Here is a 21,779-nt window from a genome sequence, read left to right on the forward strand (position 1 = left end):
TATTTTTTGCTTGCCCTTTATTAACCCACATCTTAGGGCTTTCCCTAGAGAGAAACTGTTGGTAAATGAAACCTCTTAGACCTACACAGGAACATTTTTGCAATATGTCCCTGGCTTTGGAGGGAACAGGGACAGGACAAGGCAAGTTGGTGCTATTTAAACAGGGTCATCAGCCAGTATATGGAATTTTGCCTAAAGAGAAGATTTAGGAATTTAAATGGGGGAAGAGTTTGGGGTTGGTAGAATTACTGGGAAAGGTTTGTATCTTAAACAGGATATAATGCAGATCTTTTATACTAGTAAGGAGGGCAAAGACCCAGTTTGAACTTAAAGATCATTTCTCTTAGTACATCCTAGTTTTGATCTTTAAATAACAAAAGTCCTATAGTTTAATTTATAAAATCATGCCCTAAAAGCCAGCACAGAACCTTCCTGTGATGCTATTGGAATCAGGGCAGCATGCATAGAGTAAGGGAGGGAGCTAGGAAATTAAAATGTGATTTTCACAGACATGATTCTGTCATAGTTCTTATTTTCTTTATATGGAATACAAATGCTGATATAGAGCGAAGATTTTCTGTTTTGCATTTTTGTGCTCTTTGATACATTTATGGAGGTCAAATGAAATTTGATATAGTAGGATTTATTATGAAGTGCTCTCTGAATACAACTCCATAATTACTCAGCTACATGGTAGTGCATAAAGCTGTAAAACTGCTTAGCCAGACAAGCAATTTATGTGTTACATCGAGGTGTGGATGGCAAAGAATATTAGTTTAATTGGGAGCCAAGATGTAGTAGCCTTAAATCTGAAGAGCTATACGTTTAACATAATGCAGCGAGGCTTTGAAATAAGATACCTAAACTGGGGAGCTGCAGCTTTTGGAATATATAAAAATTAGACATTACTTTCTGACCAAAGATACTAAGTACTATTTTCAAAATAAAGTACAGAATGCAAAGCAGGTGAAAGGGCAAAACCTTTCAACATTGTAAGGTGACAGAAGAAAACATTTCTTCTAGTTCTTTGTTTTAAAAAAAGAAAGAAAATAAAAGGAAAAAAAGTCAAGATAAAAGATAACCAGTAACTATAATTTAGTGGAAGCAGGGATGAGGCAAATTCACAATGAGGTTATGTCCTTGGTGTACCAGTGGAATCTGAAAGGGATTTGGTGAATTTAGCCTGAATTTTTCTCAGGGAGCAGATTTGGAAGGAGGTTAAAAGTGGGTGGCTGTTTGGGTACCAGCACACCACCATGGGTGAAAAACAAATACTCCTTGGCATACATTTGCTCTCTGTCTGATCATAGGCTCTCTTCTGTTTAGCAGGTTCAGGGTCACATGCCTCCGCTCATGATCCCAATTTTTCCACATGACCAGCGGACCCTGGCAGCAGCTGCTGCTGCCCAACAGGGATTCCTCTTCCCCCCTGGAATAACATACAAACCAGGTAAGTAGAAAGGGATTTCACATTCTTTTGGGAATGCTAAGATACATATGTTTTTGCTTAGTAATCACAACAAGCACAGAAGCATATGAAGGAACTATGAATAAAAAGATCATAAAAGCTATTTTAAAGTAAAATTAGAATTGTGAAGGGGGCATGTTAATAAACGAATTGGTTGCTAAAAACTTTTACTTTCTCTTCTTCCACTTGAGTTTGTTCTGAATTCACAGATAAAATGCTACTTTCCCTCAGGACTACAAATTTTTGTCAGCTCTCTCTCATACCTTTACTGTGAATAATTGTCTTTGGTTAAAGATACTTTGCTCCTCCTGAGAGCTTTTATACTCTAGGAGAGTGGTCGCATACAGTATAAAATGCTATTATTGTTTGTTGTCTGATTTCTCTTGGAAGAAGAGTTAAAACTAGACTGATTTAATTAGCTTGCTACTAATAGGTAAAATTCTTTTTGATTTTAGCCTAAATAATGAAGAAGTCAGTTGTATTTTCTTATTCATCTTTGAACCGCAAAAAACAGGACACATAACCTTGCAGTGAAGTATGTTTTGAGATGATTTAGCAAATGTTATGATTTTTCTTTATTCCTCTGAGTTTACTGGACTCCTGGGGAATTCAATTAGGGGCATAATGGTTTGAAGCTTCTTTCAGAGCATCCTTGTAAACAGGGCTTTAAATGTTTAAAGATATGTTGCCAAAGGAATCCAATGTAAGAAGATAGTCAAGTAAATAAAAAGTCAACCTGAATTTCATTTGTGCATTCTTTGTAACTGACCTCAGCTCAGAAGTAGTGACCTTGTTCTACTCATTAATAATTTCTGTGTCAAGTTCTTTTTAACATATTAACCTGATTATATTAACCACCCAGTCTGAGTGCAACAAATCTGACTGCAGCGGTTTCTTTGTGTATGGGTTTATAAAGTGAACAAAGGTATTTTAATATGCTTAAAGCAATAATAAAGTATAAATCACTTTACTAAAATTCTCTGTAAGGAATGTTACTAAATAGCATAAAAACAAACCTAGTGGGGTTTAACATCTATTTTTTGCCATCAATTACTCTTATGCTTTTGGTAGAAAACCCCCTTCCTTGTGAGGAAAGGAAAGATGTCTGTGTCACAACCCAAATTATTCAAAGAATAGAGATCTTAAGCGATTGGCTAATTTAAGGACTGACTTTCAAAATTCCTCAGCTATAAAGCAGTCAAAACTAGGAGTAACAACGGTTTTTGGATACCACAGTGAAAGAAAATTGTGTTACTCAAAGTTAAAAGTTGATTTTTCTAGAGCAGAATTTTTAGAGCAAGTTATATTCTGTGAAATTACTATCCATATTAAGGACAGGATAATATTTGGTCAGAGAATATCTTTCTGTCAGTGCAGTGGTTCACTTCTTCTCTGATCTCTATAAGTAGTTTTGAACTTTCTTCACCTTGACTTCCTTCAGAATGTTGGTGTAAACTAAGTTTACTGGTTTAACCTGAATCTGAGTTGTTATCCCTACACCAGTTTTGGAATCCTTTTAAATGAACTGTATGTGGAAACTATTTAATTTCCATGTTTTTAAATTTAAAATTCTCCATATTTCAAAATCAGGTTATGGGCCTTATTTTCTTCTAGACACAGATATCAACATAATTGACATGTTATGTAACTTTGTTAAGACGATAATACTGTTTTCTTGTTTTCTAACATCTGTATTGCAGTATAATTACTTTACAATGGTATGTTAGTTTCTGATGTATAACAAAGTGAGTCAGCTATACATATACATATATCCCCATATCTCCTCCCTCTTGCGTCTCCCTCCCACCTCCCTATCCCACCCCTCTAGGTGGACACAAAACACCCAGCTGATCTCCCTATGCTATGCAGCTGCTTTCCACTAGCTATCTATTTTACATTTGGTGGTGTATATATATTTCCATGCCACCCTCTCACTTCATCCCAGCTTACCCTTCGCCCTCCCTGTGCCCTCAAGTCCATTCTCTACGTCTACGTCTTTATTCCTGTCCTGCCCGTAGGTTCTTCAGAACCTTTTTTTTTTTTAGATTCCATATATATGTGTTAGCATACAGTATTTGTTTTTCTCTTTCAGACTTACTTCACTCTGTATGACAGACTCTAGGTCCATCCAGCTCACTACAAATAACTCAATTTCGTTTCTTTTAAAGGCTGAGTAATATTCCATTGTATATATGTGACACATCTTTTTTATCCATTCATCTGTCGAGGGACACTTAGGTTGCATCCATGTCCTGGCTATTGTAAATAGAGCTGCAGTGAATATTGTGGTACATGACTCTTTTTGAATTATGGTTTTGTCGGGGTACATGTACAGTACTGGGATTGCTGGGTCATATGGTAGTTCTATTTTTAGTTTTTTAAGAACTTCCATTTTGTTCTGCATAGTGGCTGTATCAGTTTACATTCCCACCAACAGTGCAAGAGGGTTGCCTTTTCTCCACACCCTCTCCAGCATTTATTGTTTGTAGATTTTTTTTTTTTTTTGCGGTACGCGGGCCTCTCACTGATGTGGCCTCTCCCGTTGCGGAGCACAGGCTCCGCATGCACAGGCTCAGCGGGCATGGCTCACGGGCCCAGCCGCTCCGCAGCATGTGAGATCCCCCCGGACCGGGGCATGAACCCGTGTCCCCTGCATCAGCAGGCGGACTCTCAACCACTGCGCCGCCAAGGAAGCCCTGTTTGTAGATTTTTTGATGATGGCCATTCTGACTGGTTTGAGGTGAGACCTCGTTGTAGTTTTTGATTTACATTTCTCTAATGATTAGTGATGTTGAGCATCCTTTCATGTGTTTGTTGGCAACGTGTACACCTTCTTTGGAGGAATGTCTATTTAGGTCTTCTGCTCAGTTTTGGATTGGGTTGTTTGTTTTTTTGATATTGAGCTGCGTGAGCTGTTTGTATATTTTGGAGATTAATCCTTTGTCCGTTGTTCGTTTGCAAATATTTTATCCCATTCTAAGGTTGTCTTTTTGTCTTGTTTATAGCTTCCTTTGCTGTGCAAAAGCTTTTAAGTTTCATTAGGTCCCATTTGTTTAGTTTTGTTTTTATTTCCATTACTCTGTGATTTATGTCATAGAGTATTCTGCCTATGTTTTCCTCTAAGAGATTTATAGTGTCTGGTCTTACATTTAGGTCTTTAATCCATTCTGAGTTTATTTTTGTGTATAGTGTTAGGGAGTGTTCTAATTTCATTCTTTTACATGTAGCTGTCCAGTTTTCCCAGCACCACTTATTGAAGAGGCTGTCTTTTCTCCATTGTGTACTCTTGCCTCCTTTTTCAAAGGTAAGCTTACCGTATGTGCCTGGGTTTATCTCTAGGCTTTCTGTCCTGTTCCATTGATCTATATTTCTGTTTTTGTGCCAGTACCATGCTGTATTGATTATTGTAGCTTTGTAGTATGGTCTGAAGTCAGGGAGCCTGATTCCTCCAGCTCCGTTTTTCTTTCTCAAGATTGCTTTGGCTATTCGGGGTCTTTTGTGTTTCCATTCAAATTGTGAATTTTTTTGTTCTAGTTCTGTGAAAAATGCCATTGGTAGTTTGTTAGGGATCGCATTGAATCTGTAGATGGCTTTGGGTAGTATAGTCATTTTCACAATGTTGATTCTTCCAATCCAAGAACATGGTATATTTCTCCATCTGTTTGTATCATCTTTAATTTCTTTCACCAGTGTCTTATAGTTTTCGGCATACAGGTCTTTTGTCTCCTTAGGTAGGTTTTTTCCTAGGTATTTTATTCTTCTTGTTGCAGTGGTAAATGGGAGTGTTTCCTTAATTTCTCTTTCAGATTTTTTATTGTTAGTGTATAGGACTGCAAGAGATTTCTGAGCATTAATTTTGTATCCTGCTACTTTACCAAATTCATTGCTTAGCTCTAGTAGTTTTCTGGTAGCATCTTCAAGATTCTCTATATATAGTATCATGCCATCTGCAAATAGTGACAGTATTACTTCTTTTCTGATTTGGATTCCTTTTATTTCTTTATCTTCTCTTATTGTTGGGGGTAAAACTTTCATGACTATGTTGAATAATAGTTGTGAGAGTAGGCAACCTTGTCTTGTTCCTGATCTTAGTGAAATGGTTTCAGTTTTTCACCATTGATAATGATGTTGGCTGTGGGTTTGTCATATACGGCCTTTATTATGTTGAGGTAAGTTCCCTCCATGCCTACTTTCTGGAGGGTTTTTATCATAAATCCGTGTTGAATTTTGTCGAAGGCTTTTTCTGCATCTATTGAGATGATCGTAAGGTTTTTCTCCTTCAATTTGTTAATATGGTTTATCACATTGATTGATTTGCGTATATTGAAGAATCCTTGCATTCCTGGGGTAAACCCCACTTAATTGTGGTGTATGATCATTTTATTGTGCTGTTGGATTCTGTTTGCTAATATTTTGTTGAGGATTTTTCCATCCATGTTCATCAGTGATACTGGCCTGTAGTTTCCTTTTTGGTTAGATCTTTGTCTGGTTTTGGTATCAGGATGATGGTGGTCTCGTAGAATGAGTTTGGGAGTGTTCCTCCTCTGCTATATTATGGAAGAATTTGAGAAGGATAGGTGTTAGCTCTTTTCTAAATGTTTGATAGAATTCGCCTGTGAAGCCATCTGGTCCTGGGCTTTTGTTTGTTGGAAGATTTTTAATCACAGTCTCAATTTCAGTGCTTGTGATGGGTCTGTTTATATTTTCTATTTCTTCCTGCTTCAGTCTTGGAAGGTTGTGCTTTTCTAAGAATTTGTCCATTTCTTCCAGGTTTTCCATTTTATTGGCATATAGTTGCTTGTAGTAATCTCTCATGATCCTTTGTATTTCTGCAGTGTCAGTTGTTACTTCTCCTTTTTCATTCCTTATTCTGTTGATTTGAGTCTTCTTCCTTTTTTTCTTGATGAGTCTGGCTAATGCTTTATCAATTTTGTTAATCTTCTCAAAGAACCAGCTTTTAGTTTTATTGATCTTTGCTGTTGTTTCCTTCATTTCTTTTTTATTTATTTCTGATCTGATCTTTATGACTTCTTTCCTTCTGCCAACTTTGGGGTTTTCTTGTTCTTCTTTCTGTAATTGCTTTAGGTGTAAGGTTAGGTTGTTTATTTGAGATGTTTCTTGTTTCTTGAGGTAGGATTATATTGTTATAAACTTCACTCTTAGAACTGGTTTTTCTGCGTCCCATAGGTTTTGGGTCATCGTGTTTTCATTGTCATTTGTTTCTAGGTAATTTTTGATTTCCTCTTTGATTTCTTCAGTGATCTCTTGGTTATTAACTGGTGTATTGTTTAGCCTCCATGTGTTTGTATTTTTTACAGTTTTTTTCCTGTAATTGATATCTAGTCTCATAGTGCTGTGGTTGAAAAAGATACTTAATATGATTTCAGTTTTCTTAAATTTATTGAGGCTTGATTTGTGACCCAAGGTATGATCTATCCTGGAGAATGTTCCATGAGCACTTGAGAAGAGAGTGTATTCTGTTGTTTTTGGATGGAATGTCCTGTAAATATCAATTAAGTCCATCTTGTTTAATGTATCATTTAAAGCTTGTGTTTCCTTATTTATTTTCATTTTGGATGATCTGTCAATTGGTGAAAGTGGGGTGTTAAAGTCCCCCACTATGATTGTGTTACTGTCAATTTCCCCTTTTATGACTTTTAGCATTATCCTTATGTACTGAGGTGCTCCTATATTGGGTGCATAAATATTTACAACTGTTTTATCTTCTTCTTGGATTGATCCCTCGATCATTATGTAGTGTCCTTCTTTGTCTCTTGTAATAGTCTTTTTTTAACGTCTATTTTGTCTGATATGAGAATGGCTACTCCAGCTTTCTTTTGATTTCCATTTGCATGGAATATCTTTTTCCACCCCCTCACTTGCAGTCTGTATGTGTCCCTAGGTCTGAAGTGGGTCTCTTGTAGACAGCACATATATGGGTCTTGTTTTTGTAGCCATTCAGACAGTCTGTCTTTTGGTTGGAGCATTTAATCCATTTACATTTAAGGTAATTATCAATATGTATGTTCCTATTACCATGTTCTTAACTGTTTGGGGTTTGTTATTGTAGGTCTTTTCCTTCTCTTGTGTTTCCTGCTTCTCTAGAGAAGTTCCTTTAGCATTTGTTGTAAAGCTGGTTTGGTGGTGCTGAATTCTCTTAGCTTTTCCTTGTCTGTAAAGGTTTTAATTTCTCGGTTGAGTTGAATCTGAATGCGATCCTTGCTGGGTAGGGTAACCTTGGTTGTAGGTTTTCCCCTTTCATCACTTTAAATATGTCCTGCCACTCCCTTCTGGCTTGCAGAGTTTCTGCTGAAAGATCAGCTGGTAACCTTATGGGGATTCCCTTGTATGTTATTTGTTGCTTTTCTCTTTTAATATTTTTTCTTTGTATTTAATTTTTGATAGTTTGATTAATATGTGTCTTGGTGTGTTTCTCCTTGGATTTATCCTGTATGGGACTCTCTGTGCTTCCTGGACTTGATTGACTATTTTGTTTCCCATATTAGGGACGTTTCCAACCATGATGTCTTCAAATATTTTCTCAGTCCCTTTTTTTTTCTCTTCTTCTTCGGGGACCCCTATAATTCGAATGTTCGTGCATTTAATGTTGTCCCAGAGGTCTCTGAGACTGTCCTCAATTGTTTTCATTTTTTTTTCCTTATTCTTCTCTGTGGTAGTTATTTCCATTATTTTATCTTCCAGGTCACTTATCCGTTCTTCTGCCTCAGTTATTCTACTATTGATTCCTTCTAGAGAATTTTTAATTTCGTTTATTGTGTTGTTCATCATTGTTTGTTTTCTCTTTAGTTCTTCTAGTTCTTTGTTAAACGTTTCTTATATTTTCTCCATTCTATTTCCAAGATTTTGGATCATCTTTACTTTCATTATTTTGAATTCTTTTTCAGATCGACTGCCTATTTCCTCTTCATTTGTTTGGTCTGGGGGAATAATACTGTTTTTTATGGGGAAGATATTGTTATATAGTCAGTGAGTTTGGACCATTTTATAAAATGTCTTCTCACACAGTATCACTGAGATTGCAGTATGTAAGTAAGGAGAATCTAGACATTGAGGCAATATTGTGCAGTAGTGAGTTACCCCAGCTGAACAGCATCTGTGAAGCATAGAGTAGTGTCTTGGGGTAGCAAAGCTGGATTTGATTATGTTGGCTAAAACCTGTTGTTTAGGGCAGGACAGTGGATTTGGACATGTACGATGATTTTTAATCACAAGCAAGCCTGGTAAAAAAGTTATTATCTGGCGACCCCTAAGTTATGTCAGAGAACTGAATTAACCAGATCTCTAAATTCTTAAATACTTTGGCTAATTCAGGTTTTATTGTATATAAAAATTATACTTTAAAAGGATTAAAATTATATGTTCATATGCTACTGGGAGAGACATTCCATACTTAGGAGACAGTCTATACAGTGTTCTTGTCATTCACAGAAACTGGGAAAGGAGAATACTGTTTGACTGGTGTCTGGACAAGGAAAACTTTTTTGCCCCAAACTGAGCTGTAGCTATAATTTCACTTGTGAGACAATGACTGAAATTTTAGAGGAGTAGTGTTGTCACATATAAAAGCCTTGAAATGGTGGTGTAACTTTATAGTTTTATCCCCTAAGCAAGAAGAAGAATAAGTGCTACATTGGTTTTTAATGAATTACAAAATAAATGGCTCTCTTTTTGCTCTTTTTTCACCTTCCCATAACCTGAAACAATTCCATAGTGTTTGTGCCTTCAACTGATTGAATAATTATCTTCATTTCCAGAAAGCAAGGACCACCTTGGGCTGATGTTTCCTGTTAAAGTTGACTGTTTCTGAGTCCATATTAGTACATTCTAAACAAATATATTTAGGGCTATCAACCTTCTCCTCTTCAGATAATTTGACCCATTATTCTGGACATTTCAGGGCCCCATGGGTAGTGAACACCAAGCAAGCTCTCCCACTCCGGTGAGTTGCTGAGGAGGCATGTTGCTGACGGGGATTGTACAGTTTCAGGGGAACATCTATCAAAATAATCTCTGCTGAAATTCTTTTATTGAGTTGTAATCCCTAATTAAACCCCACCTATTTAAAAAAAAAAAACTGGTTCTCTAATTAGAGACATCTTTCTAAAAAGGAACTTATCAGTGCCCAGAACATAAACCAGAGAAGTTTGGTTGCTTTGCTCTTTCACATCATGATGCTGAGAGATACAGCAATCCAGGGTGAGATGAATACAATTGAGTACCTATGACTGAGAAAACTAAAAGATTAAGCCTCTTTCGTAGCTGCCAATGTGTATATCAGAGTGATTGAATTGACTGTAAAATAAAAACACTGGATAGCATCCTTTGTGTGCCAGGGATGATGCAGCTGACCCATGGACTTCGTGTAGTTGGGATTTTTAAAATGATTGCTGCTGGAGTAGCACCCTTAAAGTTTCCCAGGAGATCCTAGGAGTAGGATGTCTGCCTGCTCATGACTCCTACACTTACTTACTATTTATAATATGATAACAGCTAAAGTTTATTGAATAATTACTTTGTGCCAAACACTGTGTTAAATATTTTACATTATTTTATTTAATTCTTACTTGAACATATCACTTAACCTTGCTGAGCCTCTCATTTTTGTCATCTAAAAAAATGTGTCATGAGTTGTCCACTGCTCAGCATGGGTGTGAAGATTAAATTTGTTAAAATGTATGAAAGTTATTTGAAAATTCTAAAACACTATGTTTGGGGATAAAGTCTGACCATGAAACTAAGTAAATTTAACTACATTAAACTGCATTCTTATCCGTTAGAAATGTGGTCCCAAAACCGAGCTTTTGACTGAGATATATTGTCTCTCTGCCTGATGACCAAAAGCAATTTTACTAGTAGACCTGCTGTTTCTTTAAGAAAAAAATTGTGCTAAAATATACATAAAATAATATTTATTATTTTAACCATTTTTCAATGTACAACTCAGTGATATTAATACATTTGCAGTTTTTTGTAACCATTACCGTTATCTATACCACAAACTTTCAATCATCTCCAACAAAAACTCTGTGGCCATTAAACAATAACTCTCCCTATCCTCCTACCCTGAATCCCTGGTAACCTCTATTTTACTATTTTTCTATATGAATTTGCCTATTCTAGGTACTTCATATAAATGGAATCATACAATATTTGTCCCTCTGCATCTGACTTATTTCACTAAGCATAATGTTTTCAAGGTCCATCTATATTGTAGTATGTATCAAAAGTCCATTCTTTTTTATGGCTGAATAATATCCCATTGTATATATATGTCTACGTCTATATATTTGTTTGTTTATCCATTCATCTGTTGATGGATATTTCTGTTGTTTCCACATTTTGGCTATTGTGAATAATGCTACTGTGAACATTGGTATACAAATACCTGTTTGTGTCCCTGCTTGCAGTTCTTTTAGATATACACGTAGGAATGGAATTGTTGTATCATATGGTAGTTCTATGTTTAGCCCTTTGAGATACCATCAAACTGATTTCTATACGGGCTGCACCTTTTACATTCCCACCAGTAATGCAAGAGTGTTGCAATTTCTTTATATCCTAACCAATACTTGTTATTTTCCATTTTTTAAAAAAAATTATAGCCATCCTAGTAGATGCGAAGTGGTATCTCACTGTGGTTTTGTTTTTCATTTCCCTGATGATTAATGATTTTGAGCATCTTTTCACGTGCCTATTGGAAATTTGTATATCTTCTTTGGAAATGTCTAAGTACATTGCCTATTTTTGAATTGGGTTGTTTGTTTTGTCTTTATTGAGTTTCAGGAGTTCTTATATATTCTAGATATTAATCCTGTATCAAATATATGATTTGCAAGTTTTTTTTCTCATTTTGTAGGTCGTCTTTTCACTTACTCGATAGTATCCTTTGATGCACAAAATTGTTTAATTTTGATGAAGTCTGATTTATCTATTTTTTCTTTTGTTGCCTGTGCTTTTGCTGTCATATCCATGAAATCATTGCCAAATCCAAAGATTTACTCCTATGTTTTCTTCTAAGAGTTTTATAGTTTTAGTACTTAAGTTTAGGTCTTTGATCCATTCCAGTTAATTTTTATATATGGTATAAATTAAGGGTCCAACTTCATTCTTTTGCATGTGGATATCAGTTTTTCCAGCACCATTTGTTGAAAAGATGTCTTTTCCCCAATGAATGGTCTTGGTACCCTTGTAAAAAATCAATTAACTATATGTAAGGGTTTATTTCTGGGCTCTCTATTCTGTTTCATTAGTCTATATATCTGTTCTTATGCCAGTATCATACTGTTTTAATTACTCTAACTTTGTAGTAAATTTTGAAATCAGAAAGTATGAGTCTTCCAACTTTATTTGTCTTTTTCAAAATTGTTTGGGCTATTGGGGCCCCATGCAATTCCATATAAATTTGAGGATTGGCTTCCATTTCTGTAAAAAAAGATGGTTGGAATTTTGGTAGAGATTTCACTGAGTCTGTAGATTGCTTTGTTGATCTTAACAATGTGAAGTCTTCCTGTCTATGAACATGGATGCCTTTCTATTTATTTAGATCTTTAAAAATTTCTTTCAGAAATGTTTTATAGTTTTTCAGTGTACAAGTCTTTGCCTCTTTAGTTAAGTTTATTCCTAAGTATTTGATTCTTTTAGATGCTATTGTAAGTAGAATTGCTTTCTTAACTTCCTTTTGGATTGTTCATTGCTAGTATATAGAAACACAGTTGATTTTTGTGTGTTAATCTTCTACCCTGAAACTGCTGAATTTATTTATTAGCTCTTGTAGCTTTCTTATGAATTCTTTGGAATTTTCTACATATAGGACCACTTCATATGCAAATAGACATAGTTTTACCTATTTTTACCTGTTTACCTAGTTTTACCTGTTTTCCTCTTTCTTTCTCCCTTCCTCCCTTCCTTCCTTATCCCCTCCCTCCCTCCTTCCCTCCCTTCCTCCCTCTCTCTCTTCTTTCTTTCTTTCTAGTACTAACTAGAACTTCTAGGACAGTGGTGTATAGCAACAGTGAAAGTGTGTATAATTGTCCCCGATCTTAGTAGAAAAGCTTTCAGTCTTTTACCACTGAGTGTGATGTTAGCTGTGGGTTTTTCATAAATACCCTTTATCATGTTGATGAACTTTCCCTCTATTCCTAGTTTTGTCTGAGAATTTTTATCATGAAAAGATGTTGGATTTTGTCAAATGCCTTTTCTGCATCAATTGAGATGATCATGTGGGTTTTTCTCCCATTGTTCTATTAATGTTATGTATTGCATTGATTTTTTATTTTTAATGTTGAACCACCCTTGCATTCCTGGGATAAATCCTACTTTGTCATGGTGAATAATCCTTTTGATATGCTGTTGGATTCAATATTTTGTTGAGGATTTTAATATTCATACAGAATATTGGTCTATAATTTTCTTTTCCTGTGATGTCTTTATCTGGCTTTGTTATCAAGTTTACACTGGCCTCATTACCTCAGAGTTAGGAAGTGTTTCCTCTTCAATATTTTTGAAGATTTTGTAAGGATTAGTGTTAATTTTTATTAAATATTCAGTAGACTTTATTGGTGAAGCCAAAAATTCAGTCCAGGAATTTTCTTTATTGGGAGGTTTTTGATTACTGATTCAATCTCTTGTTATGGGTTTGTTTATATTATCTATTTCTCCTTGAGACAGTTTGCATAATTTGTATGTTTCAAGGAATTTGTCCATTTCTTCTAGATTGTCTAATTTGCTGATGTACAGTTGCTACCTAATACTTCTTTTTAATTCCTTTGTTTCAGTTAGCATTTATTGAGCACCATTTATTTGCTGATATCTATATATATAAATGTATATGTATACATGTATATGAATATACATATATATTCTCATTTAATTTTTATAACAACTCTAAGATATAAGTGGCATTATCTATATTTTGTTAAAAGAAAAAAAGAAACTAAAAGTCAAAGAAGTAAATTGACTCTTTCCAAACTTTCACATCTAGAATTAGTGGAGGTAGAATTCAGACTGAAATTCTGAATATTTGACATTTTATACTCTTGCAGGCATGATCTAAGTGTATAAGATATGAAGAAAAGTCTAGCTTTTGTGAGTGTGTGTATATAAAAAGTGTGATTTATATGTATGGGATTATCTAGATGACATCTTGTGAAGCTAGCCATTTCTAGCTCTTCTTGACTATTTAAAACAGAGGCATGTACGACTATTGCTGGAATACTTTATTAATTAAATCCATCTACTTGAAATCAAAGCATTTCTGAGGTTCTTCAGGTTAGTACTCCCCTTTTTAAATAAGAGTGGTGAGGTCCAAGAAGGAACTATATATGCTCACCTGTATAAACTAACCTAGTTTTATGGTGATTGAGATTATTTTAACTGTGCCCTTCTTCATATATGGAGGCTATATCATTGGTGAGTTACTAAGTCATGAACTTTAAGTTGTTATTTTAAGTTAATTTCTTGTCATGGGGATACATGTATATCATTTTGTCCATACTCACTTATTTAATTGCTATTGTGACTAATCCCATGATTTTCATATGATTAGCCAAGAGTTTGGATGCATCTATGAAATAAGTAAAGAAATTAAGATTGATCCTTGATTCTTAGCTTCTTTAAAGGTATGAAAACAATGCAGATGCTCTTAGAAAAAGTCTTGAGATCAAGACTCTTCTCATCATTGGTCTATTCTTTGATGAATAGAGGAGAAATTTAGCAGGAGAAATAAGAGCATGGTGATCTCAGCAATATATACTATGATCCATGGCAATTTTTTTCTCCAATTGTTCTCAGAACAAATTAAAGATTTTGTTTTCTTTTTAAGATTCTAAATGTGTCACTCATTGCCTACTAACTTTTGCTGCAGTGTGCTGTCTCACAAAGATAAATTCAGATTGATTATGGCATTCCCTCAGAATACAGAGAAGTTATAATATTTTGCTATTCTGAATACATGCATCCAGGCAAGATGCAATGTGGCATGTCCAAGTCTATACTGTTGGCTGTAATTGAAATATTTCCATATTGTAGCAAAAATGATAATAGCTCATAAAAGTGGGGTGTATCTATGAGTTATCTGGCAACTCATATAACTTACCATCATCCTGTGATACCACCAGACAATGATCTGTGAGATGAGGGATGTATAGTATATCTTTCTTCTGTTTTGGAGGGTGGAAAATAAGGTATGAGACTTTGAGCCAGTAACTGAAGAATCTTTGAGTCCTGTCTCCTAGTTTAACGTATTTTTCTTCTCTACTCCTCCCAAACTCTCTAAATAGGTTAATATCTGAAGTTAGTATCTCAGAAGACTGCAACCATCCCAGTCCCTCGTCTTTCTGAGGAATCAAAGTAAATGGACAGAATTTTACCCATGGGATTTTTGACTTTTTAATAAAAGTGAAGTTTGTATCCGAATTACACAAACTAGGAGTATTCTTGCAGGAGGTAGTCTGAGTCTAATGGGTCCTAGGTTCATGATACAAGCTCCTCCTTTTCCTGTGTTTAAGTCTTAATAAGTTTCGGCTTCCTTTCGGTTTCCCTGAAAATTAGAAAATATACTTCCTGTCATTCAGGGACTCTTGCTGTGGAGCTGCTTTGATCCCAAAGCAATGTTGGTTATTGTGGCAAGTGAAACTAATGTCAGGCAAATGTCCTATAGGCTGTAACTCCTGTTTCATATTTGCTCTGTAAGCTCCAGATAAAAATAATCAGTTGGAAAACCTAGAAGCCTGGAAAGATGGATTTATGTAATGGGCATTATTTCCCAAATTGGCATTTGGAGGTTGTCTACTTATACTAGAGGTAGCAAGGGCCAGATTACAGTAGTGCCTAAAACCAACCTGTTTCAACAGGCTTCATCTTCTTTTGTACAGATTTAAAGAGAATGGGTCCTCACGCAAGCATTTCAAATCCAGAGACAAATTTGAAAAAAATTGCTACAACATGTTGACTGATTCCTTTCCAAGTCAGCCACTGAGAACTTTTTCTTGATCGACTCTTACACAGAGACAATTAAAGGCGAGGGGGAGAGGGGGAAAGCTTGTAACTTTTTAAAAGAATTAAACTTCACAGTACTCTAAATCCCTCTCCCTCTTAAATCTTCTCTTCTACTTTTAACCCTCCTCTTCTTCACCCTTACCTTCTCCCTCTCTGGCCTTTTCCTTTTTCTCTCTCTTCTGATCATTCCCTGTGATATACTCAGTTGCTCTAATGTATTCATTTTTACTTTTGGTATTGATACAATATGTTCTGGAGACATAGCTTTCCAAAGATTATATTCAGATATACAGATTCAAACCAGCAGAAAGGTTAAAAACATTTTAAAAATATGCTTGTCAGCAGTGGAAAGAAAGCTGTTTGTAGCCAGCAGGTGAGCTGGAGAGTACTACAGGGTGTGGTAGAGATGGTAATAAATTAACTGGCAAGCCAAAAACTATAAAAAAAAAATCAGCTATTTCATAGCATAGAAGCATGACAGCTATGAAAAAAGGAGTGCCCCAGGGAATTCTTTTAGAGTTTGATTTTTTTAAATATGTTTGACATGAAAAATGTTTTAGTACAAATAAAACAACTGGTATTAAACTTACAGGGAGGAGGGTTATGGTTTAGAGTTAGTATGAATAATGCATGATATTTAAAGAAAGAACAGCTCTAAAATGTTCTGAGAGGCAGCCCATGTTGATGGTTGGAATGGTGATTTTTTTTCCTCTATTTTTGAAGCATCATTAATTCAGCATCGTTTTGTGATTTTTTTAACCTGATAAGATGTCAACCAAAGAAATACTGTTTGACTTAGATTAGGATATTCTTTCTTCAGATAATTTAGTTTAAATATCAAGAGGATCAGTAGAATTATTTAAGCATAAAGCGGCAGTCATTTACCATAAAAAATAATTTGGCCTAGTTATCTTTTTTAAAAAGCTCATGTAGCACTGCAAACCAAAATCAACCTCATGGAAGGGGAAAAACAAGATCAGATATTTTGAACATTACTCCATAGGAGACTAGCACAGTATAGTGTTAGTGAATGCATTGTAGCAGCGCTCCATATGCAATCAGAAGCCAATTGTTACTGGACTGTGTACAAGCGCACACTGTGCTCAATGGTCTGATGAGGTATTATGGATATGATGCAAAGAGACTGTGTAGATTAGAAGCTTACAATTTGTTAAAAGTGAAAGCAACTTAACATTTACATTGGGCCAGCTGAGTGCAACTTCATGTGGCAAACAGGATGAGTTCCAACGAACCAGGGGCACCAGGAAGGCTCCAGGTATTAGTGTCCATGCAGAAAAAAAGGGGTTTCATTGCTTTCTAGTTGACTACCTTTATTACTGTGATTCTTTCTATACTTTTCATTATCATATTCAGCTTTTAGTGTGGAAAAGTTCATGCAAAACAGCATGATTATTGTAAATGTCCAAAATGTGTGGAGGAACAGCCTATTAAAATATAGCCTAGAGATAATACATAACACTGACTTTAAATAAGTAGCTGAAGTCAAAGTGATACTCCATGAAATCACTGATATTGTGTAATTTATCCATAAGTATTAATTTTGATTTCAATTGCCACTATCACAATACATTCCTCATCACTTTCTCTTGGTTCTTCAGGTTGTTCGCTTCATACAGCCTATGTTCTTAGGTCACAGAAGGTACTTCAGCCCCCCTGTTTAGGAGTGGTCTGGAGCCAGAAACACATTAAGATGTAGCATTGATCTCTGCTAAACCATGCTCAATCTCGACCAGACATTTAATGCAGATATCACATGTAAAATGTGTGTTTATTTAATCAAATCATCATCAGAGAATAAGTGATGAGTGCCTAGTGTGTGTGCATGATTCTGTACTAGGTTCCACCGGAAGTTAGCGCAGAAAAACATAGTTTCCACTCTACTTGGGATACCAGGCATTTCATAGAATGTTGGCAGATAAGATTAGCTTCTCTCTTACCCCTACCAAATTAAAGAGGTTGCATTTAATTTTTTTTCCTCTATTTTTTATAAAATAAACGTTAGGGTTATGGACAGTCAGTAATTCTTAATCTTTTTTGGACTGTAATACTCTGCCTTGCCTACCGAGGCAAAACGTTTTGTTGTTTTAATGTAAAAGCCTTAATGCTTTCTCAGTGAACTGAATGTCAGCCTGGCTTTAAGATATTTTTTTTACTCTTAAAAAAATGATGTATTACAAGATTTGTAATGGAGTGAACATGCTTGAATTGCACATTTAATTTTTTTAACATCACATTCATGTTTTGCCAGTTTGCCTACCAGCTATCTGTTAACAAAAAGTTCCAAGGCAGCAGTGCAAGTCTGTGCCCAACTAAGCCTTTTGTTTCTGCAGATGTTTGGGCTTAGAGCAATGTTGTAAATCTCCGGCAATCCAAGGACCATGTTTGTACTTGTCTGCTGTGATTCCCTGTTCATTGTCTAAACCTGTATGCATTGTTCTTTCCGACAGGTGATAACTACCCTGTACAGTTCATTCCATCAACAATGGCAGCTGCTGCTGCTTCTGGACTCAGCCCTTTACAGCTCCAGGTGAGTGCCAGAAGAAAAAAATGTGTGATACGAGCCAGTACTTTAGTGGAAAACTGCTAACCAGCTGTATGCTAAATAATGGCCTGGGTATTAAATAATTTTTTAAGCATAGCCTAGAAGGATTAACACCTTATGTACTTACCATACTGCAAGTAGAAGGGAAAACTGTCATGTCAATATTTTTAAAGGAAAAAATGACATTATGACTTAGTACTGTATGTTCTCGATCAGGTAAGTTAATGGTTTTACAATTTTTTATGGCTGATTGTTATGGTTGTTATTGGGTATGTAAGCTTTTTCCTTATCAATTCTTCATCCACGTCTCCATTCATGTCCAATTAGCTTTTACACATAAGCATCAAAACAGAAAACAATGTTGGATATTTTCCTTCTTGCAGCTCATGGAATAGGGGGTTGTTATTACCAAGTTACTTTAACTATTTGGAAAATGTGAACACTTTGCTCCTGAATATGTGTATTCTCGTCCTCATCCTCATGCCAGGTCAAAAGTCTGGGCATGGTGTCTGACCAAATTCTGGGTTAGAGTTCTTTACCTATGGAACTAAAATTGGAGAGAAAGCGTTTTGGAAGCTAAATTTAAAAATCACTTGCACCTTCTCTTCTTCATAGTAAAATGGTGCGGGGGGGTTAACAATAGGACTAAGTAATCTTTATACCCTTCTAGCACTGCCATCTTAATGGGAAATTGACTTTAACTATGAGTGTATATTTTAACAAAAACAAAAAGATAATATCATTAAAATAATGGTTAAACCTTCAGTATTTGAACATTTAGAAAATGTATGGTAACTTGAATTTCAATACAGTGGATAGAGATAGTTTTTTATTCTTATAATTTACTGTGATTTTTTTTTGAATTTTCTTAAATAATCTAGGGAATAGCATCTAACTAGCCATTTTTGTTTCTTCTTTGCTATTACTCATATGACTTGAACGTAAAAAATGTACAGATATTTTACCGTGAAAAAGTATCATTTTGAGTACCTTCAGCTGGGTCTACAAATAAAGAATTTTTGCAGTACTTTGAGAAGTTTTTGTCATAAGCCTCATCCAGAAAGTCTTGAAGATGTTGTCCATTATGGACTGCCTAGCAGAGCTAGACATTTTGCCTAATGAAAGCAGCAACCCTACCTCTCTTCTAAACCCTCACCTTCTCTACTACTGACAGGGGAACTTACTGCAGTTGGTAAAAATATAAAAAGAAACCTCACTCATAATCAATCTAATCTATTTCTCCTTTTTCCATAGCTATGCTATTGCGTGTCTTCTTGAGTCAGAGGCAAAAATAAGAAAGCAGTTTGATCCTATAATCAAGTTTCTGTGAAAGAGTGTATCTGGGTCCTAAACCTACTTTCTATTCTTTGGTGTGGTCAATACCCTGGGTTTAGAAATATGTGTTCTGTTTCATGAGTTCTGACAGTATGTTTTGTCTTTTTTTTTTTTTTTTTCTGAATATGCTACTGAACAGAAAGGTCATGTCTCCCACCCACAAATTAACCCAAGGCTAAAGGGCCTAAGTGACCGTTTTGGCAGGAGTTTGGACACCTTTGAACATGGTGGTGGCCACTCTTACAACCACAAACAGATTGAGGTATGAATACTTCCATTGGTGCTTCATTGGGTGGGGGACTGGATTGTTCAGTCATATTCTAGGCTTTTTTTAAAAAGTAGCAAACACTCAACCTAAACACTAAAACATAATCTTTCCCTTTTTCTCATTCCTAAGGAGGCTCATTTTTGCTCCTTTTTCTTTCTGGCAAACCCCAGACCAACGCCTCTGAAATACATTGTTTATTGCTATATATTTAGGCAAATTCTTTACATTATGAGTGCTTTCAAAACCATCTTTATTTCCCTTACTCTTTTTTTAATGTATAATGCTGTATAGTAGTTAAAAAACACTTAAACATTAAAAGAAAAAAACCTCATTTGACCATGTGACAACCCTATGGAGTTGATAAAACATAATTCTGCTTTCACAGACAAAACAATGGAGGTTCAGCGAGGTCAGGTTATTTAACCAAGGTTACGAAATATTCTTGGAGTCAGAGTTATTATCCAGCATTTCTAACTCTACCAAATTCAGGTTTTCAAATTTAGTTTTCTCTGGCTGAAGTGAGGTTGGGTGCCTGGGCCTGACATAAACTATTATAGTAGCCCCTTCATATTTAACTTTCAATAAAGCTCTTTGTTGTTTTTGTGGGATATTCTTACTACATGGGAGAGGATGGCTCATACGGCTCTTTTGAAAACCAAACCCCTTTCTCCTATAGGGACCCAGTCCTCCTCTCTCCATTATCATGCTTAATTCCTCTCCTATATCATTGGAGTACCTCTTGGGGTACTATCAGATGCTGGAGGGTTGCTAGCTATCCGTTGAGTCACAGAAAAAGGAGACAGATTATCTCACACTGAAATACACTTTAACTTTCTGGGTTAGATCTAATACTACATTTATGTTCTAACCTAGGATGGTAAACCCAGTTTAAAAAGAAGAAAACAATTACATCTAACAAAGTTGTATATTCAGCTCCTATTGGCTCTGCCCGTCTATACATATCAACTACTATGTGATCAGTAAAGTGTCCCTTTGACATTATCTTCTCTGTTGCTTTTAAATCTGCATTTTTGGAAAATGATAGAGAAAGCTCACTTCTAAGAAGAAGGAAGAGGATGAGATCAAAGGACACCTTGGAAGTAGCCTAAGGAAGAGTTCAGACCTTGTTGCTTGCCTTCTTCCTTTCCCTTTCCCTTTGATTATAAGAAGTATATAGGGGGTTTCCACCCAGACATGACAAGGCATATACTGTTAGAATATCTGCTGTCTTCTATACAGCCAGAAGGGATTTCTTTTCTAAGGCTTTCTTTTGGCTGTAGAGAAGGTGCCATATTTATGGACGTTCTAAAAATCTACTGTGCTTAGGATTGGCAAGCAGTGAGACAGCTGGACGTTAAGAACAAGCCTTTCTGTGTGATGACAGTTAGCAAGCTTACCTACTCAGGACAGGTAGTTTGTTAAATTTTTAAGTGCTTGAAAGAATGTAAAAGCAAGTGGCCTTGGCTCAAATTCAAAACTTCCTCTCCTCTTGACTTTTATTTTCTCTTGAGGTGTTGAGTTCTATCCCATCAACCTTCCCTTAGCCAGTTTTCTACCCCGTGTCTTCTTTTACTAATTTTCACTTAGGTTGACTTCTCTTCCCCCCACCATCACAGACCCCTGATGCTGTCAAATCTGGCTTCTGTTGGGTTTCTGGAAACCATGATGTCATATATGAGAGTGCCAGATCCGTGTAGTGCTGTAGCAATGCGGATCTAGGAGCACGACATATGCCACATGCCTGCCACTTTAATGAGACTAAATACAGAATCTGGTAAGGCAGGGGGCCCTCATAGCTTTGCAGTGTAAGTTTGGGGTGGTTTGAGAGTTTCCTGGGGTTTTTTTTTTATTATTATTATTCTTGCTCTGTTCTCTAGCTTCCACTTTTTGTATCTTTCCTTGCACGTCAGGAAACCTTTGCTTAGAAAAGATTGACCTGGTTTGAAAGCCAGGTTTCTCAAACTATCCTGGTATGAGTATAGCATGTTTATTGGGACTTCCATGAACTGCACAGTGGACACCCATATCTAACCTGCTATAGACACTAACATTTTAAATCTTGAGCAAAAGTAGAGAGAAAATTTAATAATATCTTGCTTTATTGATTTTAAAGTCTACTTTCTTTTCTA

The 21,779-nt window shown here is 35.8% G+C and overlaps 1 protein-coding gene across 1 annotated transcript in view; it reads left to right on the forward strand.

Moving 5' to 3' along the window:
• SOX6 (SRY-box transcription factor 6) overlaps positions 1 to 21,779 on the forward strand; it is a 397,267-nt gene that overhangs the window by 260,516 nt on the left and 114,972 nt on the right. Inside the window, exons 7-9 of the mRNA XM_060303470.1 lie at positions 1,330 to 1,450; positions 17,953 to 18,032; positions 19,522 to 19,644. Of these exons, the coding sequence (XP_060159453.1) occupies positions 1,330 to 1,450; positions 17,953 to 18,032; positions 19,522 to 19,644 (324 nt within the window). The remainder of the gene's footprint in view (positions 1 to 1,329; positions 1,451 to 17,952; positions 18,033 to 19,521; positions 19,645 to 21,779) is intronic.

The sequence above is a fragment of the Globicephala melas genome, chromosome 8 (assembly GCF_963455315.2).
Source record: "Globicephala melas chromosome 8, mGloMel1.2, whole genome shotgun sequence".
Taxonomy (NCBI): Eukaryota; Metazoa; Chordata; class Mammalia; order Artiodactyla; family Delphinidae; genus Globicephala; species Globicephala melas.